Here is a 19,849-nt window from a genome sequence, read left to right as displayed (position 1 = left end):
GCTATTTAAAAACTAGAGTATAACTCCCTTACCTACTTTATTATCTGCTTCCTTATCTATATTAACGCCTTTAACTCTATTACGTTCTCTATTAGTAGCCGTCTCTTCCTTAATATAATTGCTATCGTTTATACCTAGTGCGGTAGGTGCTATAGGAAAGAAGGCTTAAGTTACTAAGAAAGGAAAGGGACTTAACTTAGTAAGGCGATTAACGAAGAACGCTGCTATAGCTGCTAATAGAAGCCGTCCGTTAAAGTCGTTAAAGGTAACAGATATATTAAATAAGACTATCTTTAAGGCGACTGTAATATTTAATTCTTTAAATATAACGCTGTTAGCAATATAAAGCTCACTAATTAAGCGAGCTGTAGGTAACTTTATTAAGGATTTTAGGTATCTTCCTACTAGTAATTAGTAACTTATTTTAAAAGGATTTAAGGTTAAAAGCAGGTCTTTTATTTTTAATTTACTTACTAGTAAGGTTTAGAAGGGGTATATTAACCAGCTAGTAGCTAATATAAAGCGGTAATATGTGCTTCTTAATTAATTTAAGCTAGATAAGGAAAAATTAGAGTTTAGTAAAGAGCTTAAAGGTTAACCCAAGGTTAATTTTAAAAGAATTTAAGTAGAAAGGCTAGTAATATAATTAATCTATAGATAAATTACCTATTATAACTTTTTTATTAGTAGTATTATACGTTAAATTAATGCTTTAAATACTACGCTTATAGCTTAGTTATACCTATAGCTTCTTACTCTAACATAACTACTAAATATTAACTTCCTTAATATTAACCTCTACTTCCTTAACGTCTACCTTTACTTTCTTAACGTTTACCTCTGCTTCCTTATTAATACTTACCTCTTATAGCTAGAACGTCGCAATACTGCACCTATATTGCCTTTGCTATATCCTCCTACCGCTAGCTTATTAATTACTTATCTACCTAATACGGAATTAGATATTAGTTGGTATCCTTATCCTTAGCGCTTTTATACCTAAAGTCCTCCTTATATAGGTTCTACCCGTTCTAGTTTATAAAGTTATAAACTACCGTTAGCGCCTAAACAATTTTAATCTATGTCTTTTTATTAAACCCCTAACGGCCTTTATTAAATATAAGGAAGCGTACTTTTAGGACTCTAAATATACATTTAATTACATTCCTTAGAGACGTATGGCGGAGGTTAAAGAGCTTATACTTATCCTTTAGCCTTATATTTACTTTAGCTTATTCTTTTAGATAATATCGAATTTTCTAATATAGTACTAGTAGTATAGGATCGTCTATTATATACCTAGTATTAGCTAAATAATAACGTCCTAGTAGAGTATAAAAGCCTTAATCCTTTATAAAAGCGAATACTTAGCTGTTATAGGTAGAGCCTTTCTATCCGGGTAATATATATATAAAGTTTATATCAAAATCGCACGCCGCTAATATATTCTGTAATATCTATATCTTCCTATTTTACTATACTAACTGCTCTAGTTTAGGAACTAATATTAGTATATACAAGCCGTTAAGCGCGCTAATATAGTCTATAAAAAAGGGCCATATTTTATTGTCGGATTCTACCTATTTAGGTATTTAATTAGGCGGTAGCTTAATAATATCCTTATGCAGCTTATATAGCGTAGTAAGGACCTTATAAAAGGCACTAATAGAGGTTAAATATAGTATCTTATTTACTAAATATTAACTACTAATAGGCTTACCGTAGATATTAAGTGCTAGAACTCCTACGCTATAAACCCTCTACTTAAACTACCCCTATATCTAGCTATAAATATTATTAGCTTCTACTCTACCAATATACCTTCCTGTATATATAGCCCGTAGTTATTAATAAGCTAATTAAGGAGTAATTTAAACATTCGTTAATTAAGGTGTGTTACTATTTTAAGCGCCTATAGAGGACCGTATAATAGCTTTACTATCTTTCCCTTACCGCGCAAAGGATTAATAAGCTGCTAGCGCTTGCCACTAGCTATAGGAAGGTTATTTATAGCTTCTATAAGTATATAGAGGAGCCCCAGTAGCGCCTATAGGCCTATAGTTACTGTAGCTGGTATATAAGGCCTTATTATTAAAGTTAGGTAGAATTATATAATAGAAGAATTGTTTAAAAAATACCAAAATAAAATTAATCTGGACGCTGGCGTAGGTGGACGAAATACTGCCCCTTTGTTTAACGGAGGGTGTAGGTAAGATTTCGCCTATTTAGCGGCGCAGGTGGGCAAAAGGGGCCCGTCTATACTATATTAAGCGATAGAATCGCGGTAGACGCGAGAATCCACCTACGCCCTATATGACGCTCGATTTCAGTTGCCAAGACCGCCCAACAGGTAAGAATCCACCTGCGGTGACGAACGGACACCTTCTACCTGTTGGCAATTTGATCCTCCGGTCGATATTGCNCATGTGGGCCCTGTTCGCCATTTTCGGGTGACGAACAGGTGGGCGCCAACAGGTCAAAAAAAGTTATCGAACGAGCCCTTAGCCACCCGAGCCACCCACCCACCCCAAAACACACCGGCCTTTTATAACTCTATCCCTATTAAATAAAATTTTATATATAGCCACCTATATATTAAAGTATTTTATTTATAATATTTTATAAAAATTACTATATATATTTGAGCTAATATAATTGTCAGTTGCGAGACGTATCGAGACTGTCAGGTAAAACCTGAGTAGATAGTTATATAGCCGCAAGGTATGGGCGACCCAGGGTAATCCGGAGTAGCAATTGGAATGTGTGTAAAATGCATAGACATTATGCATATCGCTTCTAGGAGAGAGTAAGGGTGGACATGCTTGATTGAGCATAAGATAATCAGTCATTTAAGATAGAACAGCAGTGAACAAGACACCAAGTTTGGGCGCCATATCTCATAGATTCTCGCCCTAATTTTGTACCAATTCTTTTATCAGGGCAATACAACCCCTCCACCCTGAGCAATTTCCTCGGATAATGGCCTTCTTAGGCCTATGAGAGGGATAGAGTAGGGAATCATCTGAACGATAATAGGTTCAAAATATCAGAGAAACACTCCACTGTGACTACGTTTCTGCTGCTTCGCATGGAATTTAGCTGACAAAGTCACTAGTTCTATATTTAATTGAGGTCTGGATGTTTGATATATAGGGGGTGCGGCTTTGATATTCCGCAACTTTACATAGCCTACCTTACTACAATGACTTATTCTGCCAACGAACCATCTTGATCTATAAGGCAGGTAGTAAAAATTTCGATAGAAGCTCCCTCAACGAAGTTCACCCATCCAGGGTATCTTGCTTTTGCTGATATGGAGATCTGGTCGCCAGCCTCAAGATTCTTCAGCCATTTACGATGGACTGTTGTACAAGGAGAGCATTCGTATATGATTCGATGCCGGGAACTTTTCGTAATTGCATGCAAATTTGGAGTCAACATTTGGCCCTCATCTCTAAAATCGAATATTCTATCTCCTTGTTTTTGAACTGCGACCTCAAACCATGTCCAGGAGTGCGCGAATGTTCCGTGAAATTCTGGGAAACTGCTCCAACCTTGATCATGACTTTCAATAGTAAATCTGACCTCTCGAACTGGGGCGCGAAGTCGACCTCTAATGGGCTCAGAAGTCAAGTATTTTCCAATACGTTTAGCTGCTTCTTCGTCAAAGGCAATGTGTTCTTTGCGCGATGTCGTTGATTTCAACCAATATTTTGACGAATCAAGAATACGGATCACCACGTTTGGGGGCAGACCTTCGGAGTTAGCATGATAACGAAGGAGCCAGAAGACTTCAAAAACATTGCGTGGTTGCTGTGGCCAATACTGGTCCATATTTTTCTTGAGTCTCAATTGGATGTCTTTCTGGTTCAACCTTTCTACGACCCAATTATCGCTCTCAAGATGCGCTCCAGCATTAACAAGCATTTTGGTAGCATTGATGCCGATCGAGGTATTCATCTCAACGGCGATCATCAGGGGAGTGCGGCCAGCTCCATCTTTGAAATCTAGAGCAGAGCCTCGAGCTATTAGCATTTCCATGAGTACAAGGTTTTCGTTTGAAACAGCATCGTGCAACGCAAGTGAACCGTCCGCTGAGATAGCATTGACATCTACGTCGGTGTCGAGTAGTATCTTCGCTATTCCACGGCTCTGACGAGAGGAAAGATGGAGGGCCGTACGGCCGTCATGCCGCCTTGCCTTCACAGACGCTCCTGCATCGAGGAGTGTGCGTATAATCTGCTCTAGTTGCCCTAAAACCGAACAAGCCTGAATGAGAGGTGTGTCGATTTTACTCTCATTGACTATGTCGCCAGATGCACGAATGTCGACAGCGGCGTGATTAGCAAGAAGTAGTCCCACAACTGCCGGAGATCGACGTCTTACAGCCCAGTGGATGGGTGGAACATCAAGTTGAGCTGCAGGAAAGATCCCAGCATTTATAAACTTGGCAGCGCCATGCTTAAGGAGCGAGGACACTAAATCAACACAATGAGGGTCGTTTGGGAAAGCACATCGACATGCAAGGGAGAGATATTCTCCATCGTTGTAGCATGGATTAGCGCCAGATTCGAGCAAAAACTCTGCGACCGTGTATGGGACTGGATTTGTGTTCCACCATCCACCCAATCTTATAGCTACGCCCAGGGGCGTACCGCCTTGCCAGCCGATTGCGTTGACATTCGCCCCGAATTTTACCAGCGCTCTTGCGGTATTGATAGAATCCCCATCAGCGGCTAGGAAGAGTGCTGTCTGTGCTACGTGGTTCCGCTGGTCAGGATTGGCACCATTACTCAGACACTGTTCGAGATATTCACCGTAATCGAAGAACGCTGCGATTTGGAGTTTCGGTAAAAAATCGTGAGCAGCTCCGCAGTAGAGAAAGTGCTGCCAGCGTGTAAGGATGCTCCTACTATTCTCTGGTCTCATAAAAGGCTCCAGCCATCTCTGAAAGCCCGGCTGGTGTTCCGTTGAAAGTATTTCTCCTAAATCTAACAGGCCCCGAAGATCCTCCGCCCCGGGGCTGGAACCCCATCTGCCACGGTCACCACGATACCGGAGAACTATTTGGAGCCAACTGATCGTTTTGGCTTCGGATTTGCAAAAACATTCCAGGGAATTGTAGCTATTTGGGTTTTTTGAACCGGCTGTAAAATGCAGCCACCAATTCAGAGCTGCATATTCAAGGAAGGGGTACTGGTCCATATAAGAGTCAAATCTCTTTTCCATTTCAGATCGTCCTACCTCAAACCCTCGTCCCCCCTCTTGCCCATTCATGAAACACGGATCGGAGTTAATATTCTCATAGCAAAGATAGGTCAGACATGCTTGTGCAATCATCATATGAGATTCCCCAGCGTCAACGGTCAGATTCCTGTAAGTTGCATTCCCCTGGCCATTCAGTAGAAAATCTTTAAGCGATGCGTGTACTAGGGTAACGGCAGAACTCCCAGTGGGTGAATCATGGATGGCCACAAGGGAGCCGCAATACCGCAATACAGTTTCTTTCAGCCTCTCATCGGGCATTCTGTTTCCAGTATGCAGCTTTTTTTCATCAATTTTAATGCGTAATGCACTGCCAATTTCATGTAGAGTGAGAGGCCTTCGAGCGCACACCAACCATTTCAGAAGCTGCCATGTTGTGGGCTTTGTCTTGATATTGCTGTTGAGAGTAAGTAGTAGCTGTTCGTACAGCGCATCTAAACTCTCGGGAAGATCCTGCAGCGCTTCCAGGTATTCTTCTGCAAAGAACCTGGGTCTGGAAATCTCTTCAATCATAAGCGCAGCCCAGAGGAACATCCCATGGGCTCCGCTTCGTAGCGCCGAGATCACCTTCTGCTCGACTTCGTCGTCACCGATATCCACCTCTTTCACCTTTCTCTCGAGGAACTGACAGATGTCTGATTCGTTATCGTTCTCGATAATGCGGTAGTGTAATATGCCATCTTTTGGAATCATGCCTCTCAACGTCTTGGTGAGTTCAGACATCTCTCTGCTGACAACCATAATTTTCGCTCTGGTTGCGAGCTGCGCCAAAATAGGATATAATTTCTTTCGAATTACTTCCTCACACTCGTCAATGCCGTCTAGAATAAAAACAGGTTCATTTCGATCTTCGATGACACAGTGTAAAGCCTTTTCCATGTTTGTCTCGTTCGGAATTGGTTCTTTTGCACGAAGATCAATTATCTTAGATAATTGACTGCTATCGCTGCGCAGCATCTGCCCAGCCCAAGTCCGAAGGATACTGAGAACGGTTCGCCGTTCATCATGTTTTGTATCACAATAGAAGTAACCGACCTCGTGGTCTTCTTGCAATCTTTGTATGACTCTTGTAGCCAATCTCGTTTTTCCTGCTCCAGCAATTCCAGTAATCCATAGAATAGGGTAACATTTGTCTAACTTGACAGAATCCTTCCAGCTCGAAAACTCTGCCTTGTTGAAAAACCATAGACACGAGCCGTCTTCCATCCCGCCAAGTATAGCTCTGTACGTGTCAACCACTGGAATAGGCTTGAGCCACTCGACCGCATCGCGATATTTCTTAACAACTTCGTCGGAAGAATGTTGCGCACTATCATTCCTTAAGATGTCTTTAAAGCCTGTAAGAATTTCCGCTGACAGGCCCGGTAAAGAATCCTTCAGATGAAGCACGAGCTTTTGTGTTTCAAGTCCCATTTGATGAGCCATGCGACTTTCTTTATGAACTTCCAGACCCAGTGCAAGGCTGATAGATTTCAGGGGTGTGTCGATACGATTGCGTAGCTCGGCCACCTGCCTTTCCATCGTGAATGCATATTGGACTTTGCGTGGGCTTTTGCGTAGCGAGCTCACCCAGTCTTTTGGCCCGATATTTGACAGTGATCTTTCAAACCTAGAATGGACCTTGAGGAAGTCCCCCACTGCCACACTCACAGCTTGCACATCTTTTTGGATCGTGGTCAGATCCCCGGCAAACCCTTTCAACTGTTCGAGGATGGTAGCTAGGGAAACTAAGTAGCTGCTGGTCTCCTGATATTTTGCTACAGAGCCTCTAGAATTATTTAAGGCAACCGCTACCTTAATCAAAAGCTCAACTGCCGTTGCAATATCGCCAGCAGACCATCCAAACGACATTTTTATTCGAATAAAAGTTACCGTCAGTTGACAACCACTGATGGCGAAAAAGCGTTGGCACTTTGCTAGCGTGCCACTTTTCTCCTGATTATGCGGGATGGCGCACAGGAGGTTTAAGTCTAGTATCGTCTAGAGAAGGTCATGGTGGTGGTTGATGGCGGAACGTTAGGCTGTAAGGGTGGATCAAAGGTGTCTCTCAGACCTTATCTCATAAAACAGGCCCCTGGTGGACCGTTGGTACGTGCACTACGTATACGTAAGCATACTGCTCCTTATCCAACGAATTCTCCACCGAGGCTTATCCCTTCCTGCGGTGGTTTGGGCCCAATGTTATCGATAAGAATTGAACCAATCAAACCAGCTAAATCTTCCCTCAGTCCTAATGATTTTTGGTGTTCGCGCACAGGCCACTTTTGCATTGGACCTCGTTTTGGTACGAAGTGAATATTTTAAGAATCGAATTTTATATATTTCTGCGAGCTACGTCCTAACTATGAGAGTTATTATATATATTATTAATATATTAGGTTCTTTGGGTAATTATATCTTTATAAAAATATACCAAAGGGCGGGATATATCGTCGCAAAACGCGAGTTAGATTTTAAAACGTATCTTTGTAGATTTGGACCAAAACTAACCGACTGCCTATGTCCAACTTCTTATACAATAAAGCTACGATATCGCCACAACGTGGAGGCGTTGAGACGATAATTAACTGGATTTCCCAATCATTCCTTAATGGTAATGATATGGAGATTATTATGAATAAGGGGGATGAGATGTACTATATAGTTATGGCTGCGGAGGAGAGGACTGATAATAAGGGAAATGCTGGCCAAGACTAAGTTTTCCTGCCAGGAGCCGGGAAGTCCTACCGTTGTCGTCAACGGGTTGAAACGAGAGATTTTGCGAGCGCGTATTGCTTCGCTTTCATTGTGCATCGACACCCCAGGATACCGAAAATAGGAATTCACCTTGAGTGGCCGATGAAGTAGATATTAAAAATCATTACTTATCATTTCCATACTTCTTGATCAAGCCATTCATGATGCTGATAGCGCCGGACCTATATCCTCCGCCAAAAAGAGCAAAGTGGTTGAGATGGTGGTATCTACGGAGCCGCGATCAGCTTAGTCAACTTCGAAAAATTGGTTTGGTCTAAATACGTGAGGATTTCGGGCACTTGGTGGAAGTGGAGTAGTTGGTAGCGCTCACAATTCATACAGCTTTACCCGATCCTCATACTCCTCTACTGGCTCCGCCTTCGGACAAAGCTGGTGATATTCTTTCAGAAAATTCCCTCCAAAACCTCCAAACATTTTCATGATACCTAGTTCAAATTCACTATGCGCATAACACGCGCTCGGGTCGTAGATGACGTCTTCCGCCTCTCCACTTTCCGTGCCAATGGTACCGCAGCCCGCATTTCCACTCCACAAGTCTCCATGTACGACCACGGGTAGCGCACCATTTCCATTGTTAAGGTGTTCATCGCCAATCAAACGTGGGACAACCTTTGAGGCAGTGGTCTCAACAAGGTTGTGCAGTTCGCGATCGGTGCCATTAGAAGATTCGGCGCGGCGGAGGATAAACCTTAGCCTGTTGTTTGCATAGAAGTCGGCCCACGAGGACTTGTATGTGTTATCTTGTGGTGTATCACCACAGCACGTTGTGACAGGAAAGCCAAACTGTGGGGCATCGTAGCCGTCTGGGATGGGAGCCGGTGTGGTGTGTAGCTTGGCGAGTTTGGCGGCCAGCGAAGGAGCAGAGGATTTCGGCGCATAGCGGGATGATAAATTGAGAAAATCTGTTACTAGGAAGGAGGTTGAAGGGTTAGATGCAAACTGGCCCCAGCCAAACGATTGCGGGCAAAGTGAAGGTACAGCAACGTGCAGAGCATTGAGCGACGAATGTTCACCTGTTTTTGGATCAGTGTCATATTCGGCCGTTGGCAAGCAAATGGGCACGAAAAACCTTCGAACATAATCTCGGCATCTTTGCCTCTGCCTGTCTTCATGAAAAAGTACTTCTCTGCGCCATCATTCAGTTTGGACGTTATTTTCGATGTTGACGCAGAGGAACACCCTCCACCTCCGTGTGATGAAACATTGGTATTAAGAGGATCCAGCGAGAGTAATTCTCTAACTGCGGGATCAAGCTTCATGGCGGATCGAAATGTTTGTCGACTGAGGTCTGGTGAGGTAGGAAATGGTGCCATTCTAGCCATGCAGGTATGACGTCAGTGGACATCTCTCAGACCCTAGGGCTACGCTCGGGCCAGGTCTAAGGCCTAGATCCGTTACAAGCGAACACCCACGCGGTTCATCTCTTACGGTTGGTTTCGCAACAGCTCGCCCTATTGCCGGATAGGTTCTTAAAGAAGTAGTTAGTACCTTGCGCCTCAGCTTGGCGCCTCGCCACCCAAGACCATGCGCACACATTCGAAGCCTACAAGGGGTTTAAATATCTAGCACAGGTTCTTCTTAACCTAACTACGACTACGACTGAAAGGGTGCTCTTCCGAACATAGCGATTAGAGTTAATACCGGACCAGACGGCTATTAAATTCATACGACTCTCTAGGCCTCCGATAGCAAAGCTCAAAGGCTAGACATAAACCATGACCACCTACGACAACCGCCAGACAATGTGCGGACAATTGAAGTAAAGGAGGTAAAAGAAGGGCATCAGCAACAGCGCGTACCAGTAGAGGGTATTAAAGGGCAGGCTGGCCACCACTAGCAGGTCCCTTATATTAAAGTCTTGCTGCCGGCCGAGTCAGCGAACGTGGCGGAACGTCTAGCTAAGGACCGCACAGCGAGTTTCCAGACAGCACTCTCCGTGCTGCTAGCACCCACCGTCTTAGAAAACTTATATCCTCTACCGCACCTGCACTGTCTATCACTGTAGCCTGTACAAGGAAAACATGGCGATTCTCTGACGCTTCAGCGAAAGTTCCACCTACGCGAGTTGGGGAGTTTTGAAACCCATATAAATACTCTCGACCCCGAATCGCGGCTAGAAGAGAGTTTACAGCATGTGAGTTTGCCTAGAGACCAGCGACGGCGGTCACCTGTTGGAGAAGCGGAAAAGTCACCATACTCCACGAGCATGCCCGAGCCGCAGCAGCGGCAACAGCGGCAACCAAACCCACCCGTCTTGGTGCGGATCGATTCTACGTCATTAAAATCTTTACAGAATATCGTGTCTCCACCCCCCTTCTCGCAAACAAGCCTCCTCACAGGCTAACACTCGGCTATAGCGTCTTCGCCGTCGCTTGGACCCGATTCTGAAGCTAGAAAAGATCTCGTCCTCAATCACGCATACTCCATTCTCAGAGCCGTGGAAGAGGAGGATGAACAGGGCAACAAGGTTAGATTGGTGCTGATCAGGTAAGCATCCCAGCATCCCAGCATCCCACGACAACCCGATCCCAAATTTCCAGCACATCTTAGCTCACACAACACCACTCCAGAAACCCCAGGGGTAGGCGAGCCGGGACCGGCATCGGCGAATGGAACGAGCCCAAGAGCGACGGCTCGAAGAAATGGACGCCATCTGGATGAAAAAACTCAACCACCGGTTCGGCGACGACGGCGAGTTCTGGATGTTGTACGACGGCCTGCGCAGCAAGTTCGACATCCTGGACCGCACGCGCCTCTTCGACCACGAGTGGACCGTCGTGCAGCAGTGGACCGGCGTCAACGTGTCCTGGGTCACCGGCTACCTGAACACCAAGTTCCAGGCGAGATCAAGAAGGTCGGCCCGACCATGTTCGTGTTTCGCAGATTCGTCCCTTCCCCTCCTCCCCTTAACCCCTACCCACCCAACCAACCCCGGGAGTATTCGAATTGCTAATGCCGCCCCGCAGATCGACGAACGCTACTTCAAAGGCTTCGAGGGCCAGTATACTTTCGACGTGTACTTCCTGCTCCAAGAAGCGGGGGCCAAAGCCGGCGACCACATCGTGCGGGCGTGCGGCGCCTGGTTCGGCAACCGCTTCATCAGCGCCGAGGTCGATCTCAAGCCGGGCTGCTACGGGGTGCTGCCAAAGATTGCGGCGGCCAAGAATCCCGCTAAGCCGCAGGTCCGGGATATGGTTAAGGAGTGAACAGAAAGGAATCTGCAGAAGCTAAGGTAGATTAGAATGAACCACAATATCGCGAATGCGAAGGTGGTGGTGGGGTTAACTAATGAGGTGTCGGACGGACCAGTCAAGAAGAGAACTCTGTCGATTGATCTATGAAAGAAAAGAGACTATATATACATGAGGTAGGTGGGGGGTAGTAGGCAACTGAAACAGGGTAAGCGAATACGATCTTGGTCGACAGGAGGAGAAGAGGGCGAAGGAGGAGGGGAAGAAGGTGAAGAAGGGGAAGCATAAGGGGAAGAAGAAGGCTGAGAAGAAAGAAGACGAGAAAAAGGTGTCTAAAGAGGTAAAAAAAGGAAGAGGAGTCGTCAGAGGAAGAAGAGGAGGAAGGGAACTGAGTAGAAAAAGCGAAGAAGAGGATGACAGTGAAGAAAGCAAGGAAGAAGAAGAGGATGACAATGAAGAAAGCAAGGAGGAAGAGGAAGAAGAAGAGGGTACGGCCAAGACCAAAACCGGAAAACACAAGAGGGGGATTACGCTGGCTGCTTCTAAACCCAGCGCCGCTGCGAGCTATCCGTCCCCATTTAAGGTCGGCACGGACCTAGATGGCGGGCCTTCTCTTAAGGAAGCCGACGCTGCGCCTTATCCTGCTACTAACCCTCCTCTAACCAAGGAAAATATTAATCCTTGGAATGCTGTTTATGTTATTGGTCTTCACGTATACGCGAAGGATGCGGATGTTACGATTAAGCTAATAAAACCTAAGGATGATGAGGAAGCGGCAGCGTTAGATGTTAATAGGGCTACGCCTGCTGGAGCGACCATGTAGGTCGGAACGACGGTTTTGCGTCTTGGGTCAATAGCTGGAGCAATTTTCATTAGTTGATTTAGGCCCCCTGGATTTAATAGTGGTTTCAAGAGAACCGATAGTTCTCTAAAGGATCCCTTTATAGTAATGTGACTACCTCGAATAAAAGAAGGCTGTGCAGGGGGTTTTAGTTCTTGTCTTGAATAAGAGTTTATATTCCAAAACAGACTTGAGGTCTATTAGCGCCTTTTCCCTTGATGCTAGCACCTGTATGCCAATATTCCGTGCACTACTAGGAGCAGCGAACCCATCTCCAGTTCAATGACCACCATTAATACCTAAACCCCTATCCATGCAGTCGCACCACTTCGAAACAAATCACATCAATCTCCCCGCCCCCAGCTCTCGTGCAAATCATTCATAACTTGCTCTCCTCCAGCGGCTCGCTCTCATCCTTATCGTCCACATTCTCATCCCCTACTTTCTTGTCTTCCACTTTCTTATTCTCCATCTTCGTACCCTCAATCGCCTTATTTTTCATTTCCTCATTCTCCACCCTCTCACCCTCCACCTTCCCACCCTCTACCTTCACCTGCTCTACCTTCTCACCCTCCGCCTTCTCACCCCCCTCATCCCCATCTTCCGCCCTCTCATCCCCCGCCTCCCCATCCCCCGCCCTCTCACCCTCCTTCCGCTTCCTCCCCAAAAGCCACGACGCCACCGTCCCGACCCTCACGCCCGTCGCCACAGCCGTGACGCCGTACCCGCCCATGGCGGCGCTCTGCAGCGTTGCAAAAACGCCGCCGGCTGCGCCCGTGCCGAAGGTTGCTTGGATGAAGGATGCGAAGGAGGCTGCGGAAATTAGTTGGAGAGTCCGCAAGGTAAGCGGGATATAATGTATTAGGCAAGCAACGTGAGGGGGAAGTGGCTAGGCCGCAGGTACGGATGACGAGGAGTAGTGCCACTAGGGGTATGGGTGGGTTTTGGGATGGGGATGGGGGATTGGGGGGAGGAACAGGGGCGGTGGTGCTGCGCGCAGAACGGAATTGAGAAAAGATAGGGCGAGGCGAAGCAAGACGAGATGAGACGGAACGAAACGAAGCATATACACATGACCAGAGATGCACGAACGCCTCAGACATATAAGAGAGAATCGCCCACCAGCACGCGGCCCAACACTCGTCCACCCCAGCAGCCCCAGCACCGGCCCAGCCACCAACCCCGGCGCGAAAAACACCACCCCGCCAACAATATGGAACGCCGTCTGGTACGGGTGCGCCTTGATCCAGTCCACCACGTCCGCAGGGAGGCTCTTGTAGTCGACTGCCAGGATGCGGTCCTGTGCCTCATGGAACTTGGCCTGCGCCTCGGCGGGGAGCTTGCTGTACTCCACTGCGCGGATCTTCTCTTGCGCTTCTTGGAATTTGGATTGCGCTGAGGCGGGGAGGCTCTTGAGGTCGACTGCGCGGATGCGATCTTGTGCCGAATGGAGCTTGGCTTGGGCTTCTGCGGGGAGCTTGCTGTACTCCACTGCGCGGATCTTCTCTTGCGCTTCTTGGAATTTGGATTGCGCTGAGGCGGGGAGGCTCTTGAGGTCGACTGCGCGGATGCGATCTTGTGCCGAATGGAGCTTGGCTTGGGCTTCTGCGGGGAGCTTGCTGTACTCTACTGCGCGGATCTTGTCCTGCGCTTCATGGAACTTTGATTGCGCTGAGGCGGAGAGCTTGTTGTAGCCGGCGGAGGATTTCTGTGCCAGGGACGAGAGCTGGTGGAGGGCGGTTTGAGGTAAGGCTGAGAAGTCGGGCGTGGGAGCTGTTTGGGTAGTTGAGTTGCCGGATATGGCTGGAGCCGGGGTTTCTCCTGGTGAAGACATGGCAATTGGATGGGAGAGCAATTATTGAGGAGAAATTTTCCGGGTTTTTGGGGGAAGCTGAGGGTGGGAAGATTGGTGGTTACGTCGGGAGGGAACTTTAGCGCTTTGACGCATTCTAATCGATAAGGCTGTTTCCTTGTGGCGCCGAACGCTAAAGCTGGAAATTAAAAAGACGGTGGTGAATTAGGTTAATTGTGAAGTTGTTATCTTGTTGGGAGTAGTTATCTTTAAAGGTGTTTTGAAATAGAAAAGTACCCCCTAAATTTAATAACAAAAGCCTGTAAACAGCTCGTGCTCCTCTACTAAACTACGTTCTTTTATTACCTGGTTCGGCTAGACCCTATTAAACTAATTTCTACTCTTTTAAGCGGATCTTCTCGCGAACCTTAAGAGCTCGCTATTAGGTAGCAGCGGCCTCCTATTCCTCCCTTAATTAACGAAGCTTATTAAAGTTTTGACCCAGCTAGCGTACCGCCTGCTATTTGAGTAAGGTTTTGTTGTTCTGCCAAAATTAAAGTACATATATTTAAAAGGCGGTGTGTCGTGCTAAGACTTACCTAGGCGGGGTAGATACAACTTAGGTAAAGTTTTGATGTTCCTTTCGGTCAAAACTAGGATGTCGGTCAAAACCCCATAACATACGTTAGCCCCACCCGCCAGACTCAGCCCGTGAGGCTGAATCTGTCGCGCAGCTCATTCCATTCTCATATTCGGTTGCGTTTCAACGGGTTTCCTTTAGAGGTATCCGATTCTCCCTTTCCTTGAGACATGCTGAGCACTTGACTTTGTTTATGCAAATTAGGCCATCGAACCGAGTCTGAATTCACCCTCCTGAGGACACCCCGTTTTTGACTTGCTCCCATACAGCCATCAAACCCATTAGGCGATGCCGAAGAGAGGATCTGAGCTTGAGAATAATCAAGAAGCCATATCGGGCCCAGAGAAGAGGAGGAAGCTAGGCTATGATGATACTCGAGCACCAGCCAACGCTACTAAGCGGAAGAAGTTGGCCCATAAGGACTACACCGTGGGCTGGATCTGCGCCATAAGCACGGAGTATGTTGCTGCGCAGGCATTTCTCGACGAAAAGCACGAAGGACTGGAAGATGTGTCCCCTAATGATAACAACGATTATATATTAGGCAAAATTTGGAAACACAATGTCGTCATCGCTCTCTTGCCAGACGGGGAGTATGGCATATCCTCTGCAGCATGCGTCGCAAGAGACATGCTGTACAGCTTTCCCAATGTCAGAATTGGTTTGATGGTCGGCGTCGGCGGTGGTGCGCCGAGTCGAAAGCACGACATCCGTCTTGGCGATATCGTGGTTAGTGCTCCTCGCGATGGGAAGGGTGGTGTGTCCCAGTATGACTTTGGCAAAACGATACAAGGCCAGGACTTCCGAGAGACAGGGTTCTTAAACCAGCCACCAAGGGTCCTGCGGACGGCGATGAATGGACTCAAGGCCCAGTACGAGAGTGAAGGTCATCAGCTTGAAGAGGCCATCAACAGCATCCTTGAGAAGAAACCAAAACTACGGAAGAAATACAAGCGACCGGACCCAAGTAGCGACAGGCTGTATCAAAGCGCTGTCACCCATCCTCCAAACGACGAAGCAAGCTGCGCGGCAGTCTGTGGTGATAATCCATTAAGCTTGATATCGCGACCAGAACGGGCCGAAGACGAGGATAATCCGGCCATTCATTACGGCCTAATTGCTTCGGCGAACCAGTTAATGAAGGACGCTTTGCTCCGGGATAAAATTGCAAAGGAAAAGGATGTTCGGTGTTTTGAAATGGAAGCGGCAGGGCTGATGAACCAATTTCCCTGCTTAGTCATTCGCGGTATATGCGACTACTCGGACACCCATAAGAACAAGGAGTGGCAAGGGTATGCAGCGATGGCGGCGGCTGCATATTCGAAAGATCTTCTACGTAGAATCCCCCCAAATAAGGTTGAGGCTGAGAAGAGGATCAGTGATATTCTCTCTGGTTAGTCTAAGGAAGTCTGAGAATCGTGCTATTAACAAATACTAATTCTGTGTAATTATGGCAGGCGTCCAAGACAGCGTTGACAAACTTCTCCGGAGGGAACATGATCAAGAGCATAAGACCATCCTTGAGTGGCTCACGCCCATTGACTACGCTCCCCAGCAAAGCGACATTTTAAGCAGACGACAGGAAGGAACGGGACAATGGCTGCTAGATTCAAAGGAATTCAACCTTTGGCTGAACCAAAGCCAGCTAACTCTCTTCTGTCCGGGGATGCCAGGAGCGGGCAAGACAATAATCACGTCTATTATTGTGGAGTATCTCTGGACGAGATTTGAAAATGACGCCACAGTCGGCATCGCGTACCTGTACTGCAACTTCGGACGGCAATACGAGCAGAAGCCTGCCGATCTACTTGCGAGTCTACTAAAGCAGTTGGTTCAGGGACGATCTTCTGTGCCTGAAAGCGTGGAGAACCTTTACGAGCGCCACAGGAAGAAACGAACTCGCCCCTCATTTGATGAAGTCTCGAAAGTACTTGACTCCGTCATCCGTGAATATTCTCGGACATTTATCCTCACTGACGCTCTCGACGAGTATCAAATTTCTTATGAATATCGCAGAAAGTTTTTATCAGAGACATTTGATCTCCAGGCAAAGACAGGGGCAAATCTCTTTGCCACTTCTCGGTTCAATGACGAGATCGCGAACCAGTTTAACGGGGCTTTATCTTTGGAGATCCGTGCCCTTGACGAAGACGTGCAGAGATATCTGCATGCCCATATATTACGCTTACCGTCATTCGTCTTACGCAATGTAGACCTGCAAGAGGAAATTAAAACTGAAATCATAAAAGCCGTTGGCGGAATGTACATTCATTCTCATGCAATTAGAGTAGACTATGCCGGCTAATATCGTCTTAGGTTTCTCCTTGCACAGCTTTATCTTGATTCACTAATCGGAAAGACATCATCCAAGGCTATCAAAACTACGTTAAAAAAGCTCCCGACGGGATCGGAAGCATATGACTACGCATACAAAGAAGCCATGGAGAGAATTGAAGACCAAATTGCCGACTCTCGAGAGCTTGCGAAGCAGGTTCTATCATGGATTACCTGCGCTAAGAGACCCCTAACCACCTTAGAACTTCAACACGCCATTGCCGTAGAAATTGGTGTATCTGAACTTGACGAAGATAATCTCCCGGAAATTGAAGACATGGTTTCTGTGTGCGCTGGTTTGGTCACAATTAATGAAGAGAGCGGCATTATACGCTTGGTCCACTACACAACACAGGAGTACTTAGAGCGGACTTTGACTTCTTGGTTTCCTAATGCGCAGAGTGATATCGCGACCACTTGCGTTACCTACCTCTCATTTAACTCGTTTGCAACCGGTTTCTGTCTGTCAGGTAGGGAGTTTAAGGCGCGATTACGGTTGAACCCTCTTTATGACTATGGAGCGCGAAACTGGGGACATCATGCTCGCGCTACTTTGATAAAAGAGGAACAGTTGATTCTGGAATTTCTCGGGAGTGAAGCTAAAGTGTCTGCCTCCAGCCAAGCAATGTTAGCTTCTAGATACTATACTCGGGGTGTGCCAAGGCAAATAACAGGAGTACATCTTGCAGCGTACTTCGGGTTAGGGGGAATAACGACTACCTTACTTAATAGTAGGCATGATGCAGATGTTGGGGATAGCTACGGACAGACGCCGCTGTCGTATGCGGCGGAGAACGGGCACAAGGCGGTGGTGCGGCTGCTGCTCGCCAAGGACGGAGTTAACGTGAACTCTAAGGACAAGTACGGACAGACGCCGCTGTCATATGCGGCGAAGAACGGGCACGAGGCGGTGGTGCAGCTGCTGCTCGGCATGGATGGAGTCGACGCGAAACTCTAAGAACGAGTTCGGACAGACGCCGCTGTTGCTGGCGGCGAAGAACGGGCACAAGGCGGTGGTGAAGCTGCTGCTCGCCAAGGACGGAGTTGAAGTGAACTCTAAGGACAAGTACGGACAGACGCCGCTGTCATATGCGGCGAAGAACGGGCACGAGGCGGTGGTGCAGCTGCTGCTCGGCATGGATGGAGTCGACGTGAACTCTAAGAACGAGTTCGGACAGACGCCGCTGTTACTGGCGGCGAAGAACGGGCACAAGGCGGTGGTACGGCTGCTGCTTGCCAAGGATGGAGTTAACGTGAACTCTAAGAGCAAGTATGGATGGACGCCGCTGTCGCTGGCGGCGGAGAGCGGGCACGAGGCGGTGGTGCAGCTGCTGCTCGCCAAGGACGGAGTCGACGTGAACTCTAAGAAGTACGGACGGACGCCGCTGTCGTATGCGGCGGCGAATGGGCACAAGGCGGTGGTACGGCTGCTACTTGCCAAGGATGGAGTTAACGTGAATTCTAAGAGCAAGTATGGATGGACGCCGCTGTCGCTGGCGGCGGAGAGCGGGCACGAGGCGGTGGTGCAGCTGCTGCTCGCCAAGGACGGAGTCGATGTGAACTCAAAGGGATACGAAGAACGGACACCGCTGTTGTGGGCGGCGGCGAAAGGGCACGAAGTAGTGGTGCAGCTACTGCTAACCCAGGTCGGAGTCGACGTAGACTGCAAGGATTCAGAGTTCGGGCAGACGCCACTGTCGCGGGCGGCGGAGAATGGGCACGAGGCGATGGTACAACTGCTACTCGCCCAGGACGGAGTTGACGTGAACTCTAAGGACGAGTACGGACGGACGCCGCTGTCGTATGCGGCGAAGAACAGGCACAGGGCGGTGGTGCAGCTGCTACGATCGCGGAACGCTTCTTCTTAATCACTTCCCACTCACTACCTCTACCAAGGAGAGGTGAGCCCAAACCCCTCAGTCAATCGCGTCTCGGTCAATCGCGTGAGGCCGAATAGCTACAAGCGAATCGCGCCTCAACGCTGGTGGAAATCCCGCTGGAGACCCCACCAGGGAGCTACCACCAGCTCTCTCCACGAGAGGCGTAGCGAGCAAGAGACTAGTCCTTCCAACGGGGAACAAAAGATAGCAGCGGCACGCATATTGACGAAGTAGGGTGGCTTATTGCCGATCTGAAAACAACGATCGAGTCCCTCGGAATTGAACAACGTTAAGAACAAAGTCAATACGCTCAAGGAAGAGACTTGATCGCTGAGAAATGAAGTTGGAACCTTGAAAAGAGAAGTTAGGGCTCTAAGGGAGGAAGTGGGAACCTAGAAGGAAGAAGCTGGAGATGATAAATTAAACCTTGCGTCCGATAACCCTGTATTACCACGTTGCATCTTGCACCCTGCATCCATCGCACCTTATTCCCCCATATGATTATAATCTGCCTTGAACAGGATATCGGAACCAGCATTTATCGTGCGCGAATTTAGGGATGTGGCTGAACGCGGAGAGATGTGACGAAAGATTGTTTTTCCTTTTTGATTGCGAACGATTGCAGCAGAACTGATGGCAGCGCATTGAGGGAGCCTATCCGTGCGGGACGCTCACCCGCTCCAGTTCCCAAAATAATACTGCACCGCTTCTCCGTGCTGACAACACGGCTAACTTATGACAACATTAGCAAGTCGTATGTCTTCCTCCGGCTTGGTACCCCACCGCCGATGCCGACCATCAGGCCGAATCGAGCGGGAGGGAATGTTAACTGCGTCCGAGTGGCAACGACGGCAACAAATGCAGGGCCCATCTGGCCTGCTGGTAGACAGGCAATAACGACATTATGTTCAGCGATACGGCCGAGGGTATAAGGAGGCCAATGTTGCTGCTCGGCGGCGGCACATTCGATTGGAACTGGGATGCAAGCGGTGGCAAGTGCCTACAGACACTCGGTATTAGCAAGGCACTTTTCAATATATCGATCGACACCACTAGCTTATATCTTCACACTAAAATTAGTACCATTACTATTAATGCATTAACGGCTTTATATATAACACTAAGTATTATAGATCCCCCAAATCCTTG

General features: G+C 47.6%; 7 protein-coding genes across 7 annotated transcripts; 3 read left to right on the top strand and 4 right to left on the bottom strand.

The window, feature by feature from the left end:
* Positions 1-3,207: 3,207 nt before the first annotated feature.
* K441DRAFT_695608 (uncharacterized protein) lies at positions 3,208-7,116 on the bottom strand (the record flags this gene model as incomplete). Its single annotated transcript, XM_067652825.1, has 1 exon — positions 3,208-7,116. One exon carries the CDS (start codon positions 7,114-7,116, stop codon positions 3,208-3,210), a length of 3,909 nt encoding a protein of 1,302 aa, XP_067505150.1.
* Positions 7,117-8,125: 1,009 nt separating this feature from the next.
* K441DRAFT_686499 (Ketosamine-3-kinase) lies at positions 8,126-9,281 on the bottom strand (the record flags this gene model as incomplete). Its single annotated transcript, XM_067651994.1, has 3 exons — positions 8,126-8,228; positions 8,333-9,035; positions 9,092-9,281. The coding sequence occupies 3 exons, from the start codon at positions 9,279-9,281 to the stop codon at positions 8,126-8,128; spliced, it is 996 nt and encodes a 331-aa protein (XP_067505149.1).
* Positions 9,282-10,389: 1,108 nt separating this feature from the next.
* On the top strand, positions 10,390-11,413 carry K441DRAFT_70697 (uncharacterized protein). The gene is made up of 3 exons (XM_067653696.1): positions 10,390-10,509; positions 10,593-10,876; positions 10,989-11,413. The coding sequence occupies exons 2-3, from the start codon at positions 10,632-10,634 to the stop codon at positions 11,251-11,253; spliced, it is 510 nt and encodes a 169-aa protein (XP_067505148.1). The 5' UTR covers positions 10,390-10,509; positions 10,593-10,631; the 3' UTR covers positions 11,254-11,413.
* A 737-nt stretch (positions 11,414-12,150) lies between these two features.
* K441DRAFT_658366 (uncharacterized protein) lies at positions 12,151-14,087 on the bottom strand. Its single transcript, XM_067648337.1, has 3 exons — positions 13,483-14,087; positions 13,177-13,344; positions 12,151-12,867 (listed from the first exon to the last, which is right to left on the bottom strand). The coding sequence occupies exons 1-3, from the start codon at positions 13,886-13,888 to the stop codon at positions 12,434-12,436; spliced, it is 1,008 nt and encodes a 335-aa protein (XP_067505147.1). The 5' UTR covers positions 13,889-14,087; the 3' UTR covers positions 12,151-12,433.
* Positions 14,088-14,536: 449 nt separating this feature from the next.
* Positions 14,537-17,778, top strand: K441DRAFT_695604 (purine and uridine phosphorylase; the record flags this gene model as incomplete). The annotated part of the gene is made up of 4 exons (XM_067652824.1): positions 14,537-15,879; positions 15,944-16,748; positions 16,803-17,447; positions 17,556-17,778. The coding sequence occupies exons 1-4, from the start codon at positions 14,775-14,777 to the stop codon at positions 17,776-17,778; spliced, it is 2,778 nt and encodes a 925-aa protein (XP_067505146.1). The 5' UTR covers positions 14,537-14,774.
* A 133-nt stretch (positions 17,779-17,911) lies between these two features.
* K441DRAFT_484791 (ankyrin) lies at positions 17,912-18,355 on the top strand (the record flags this gene model as incomplete). The annotated part of the gene is made up of 1 exon (XM_067641917.1): positions 17,912-18,355. A coding segment is annotated over one exon (444 nt), but the record flags the coding sequence as incomplete, so codon positions are not given.
* A 1,078-nt stretch (positions 18,356-19,433) lies between these two features.
* Positions 19,434-19,631, bottom strand: K441DRAFT_555880 (uncharacterized protein; the record flags this gene model as incomplete). Its single annotated transcript, XM_067643302.1, has 1 exon — positions 19,434-19,631. A coding segment is annotated over one exon (198 nt), but the record flags the coding sequence as incomplete, so codon positions are not given.
* Positions 19,632-19,849: the final 218 nt, after the last annotated feature.

This window comes from Cenococcum geophilum (genome assembly GCF_001692895.1).
Source record: "Cenococcum geophilum 1.58 unplaced genomic scaffold K441scaffold_16, whole genome shotgun sequence".
In the NCBI taxonomy this organism is placed as follows: Eukaryota; Fungi; Ascomycota; class Dothideomycetes; order Gloniales; family Gloniaceae; genus Cenococcum; species Cenococcum geophilum.
Note: the sequence above shows the minus strand (reverse complement) of the source record. Positions and strands in the feature narration are given on the sequence as shown.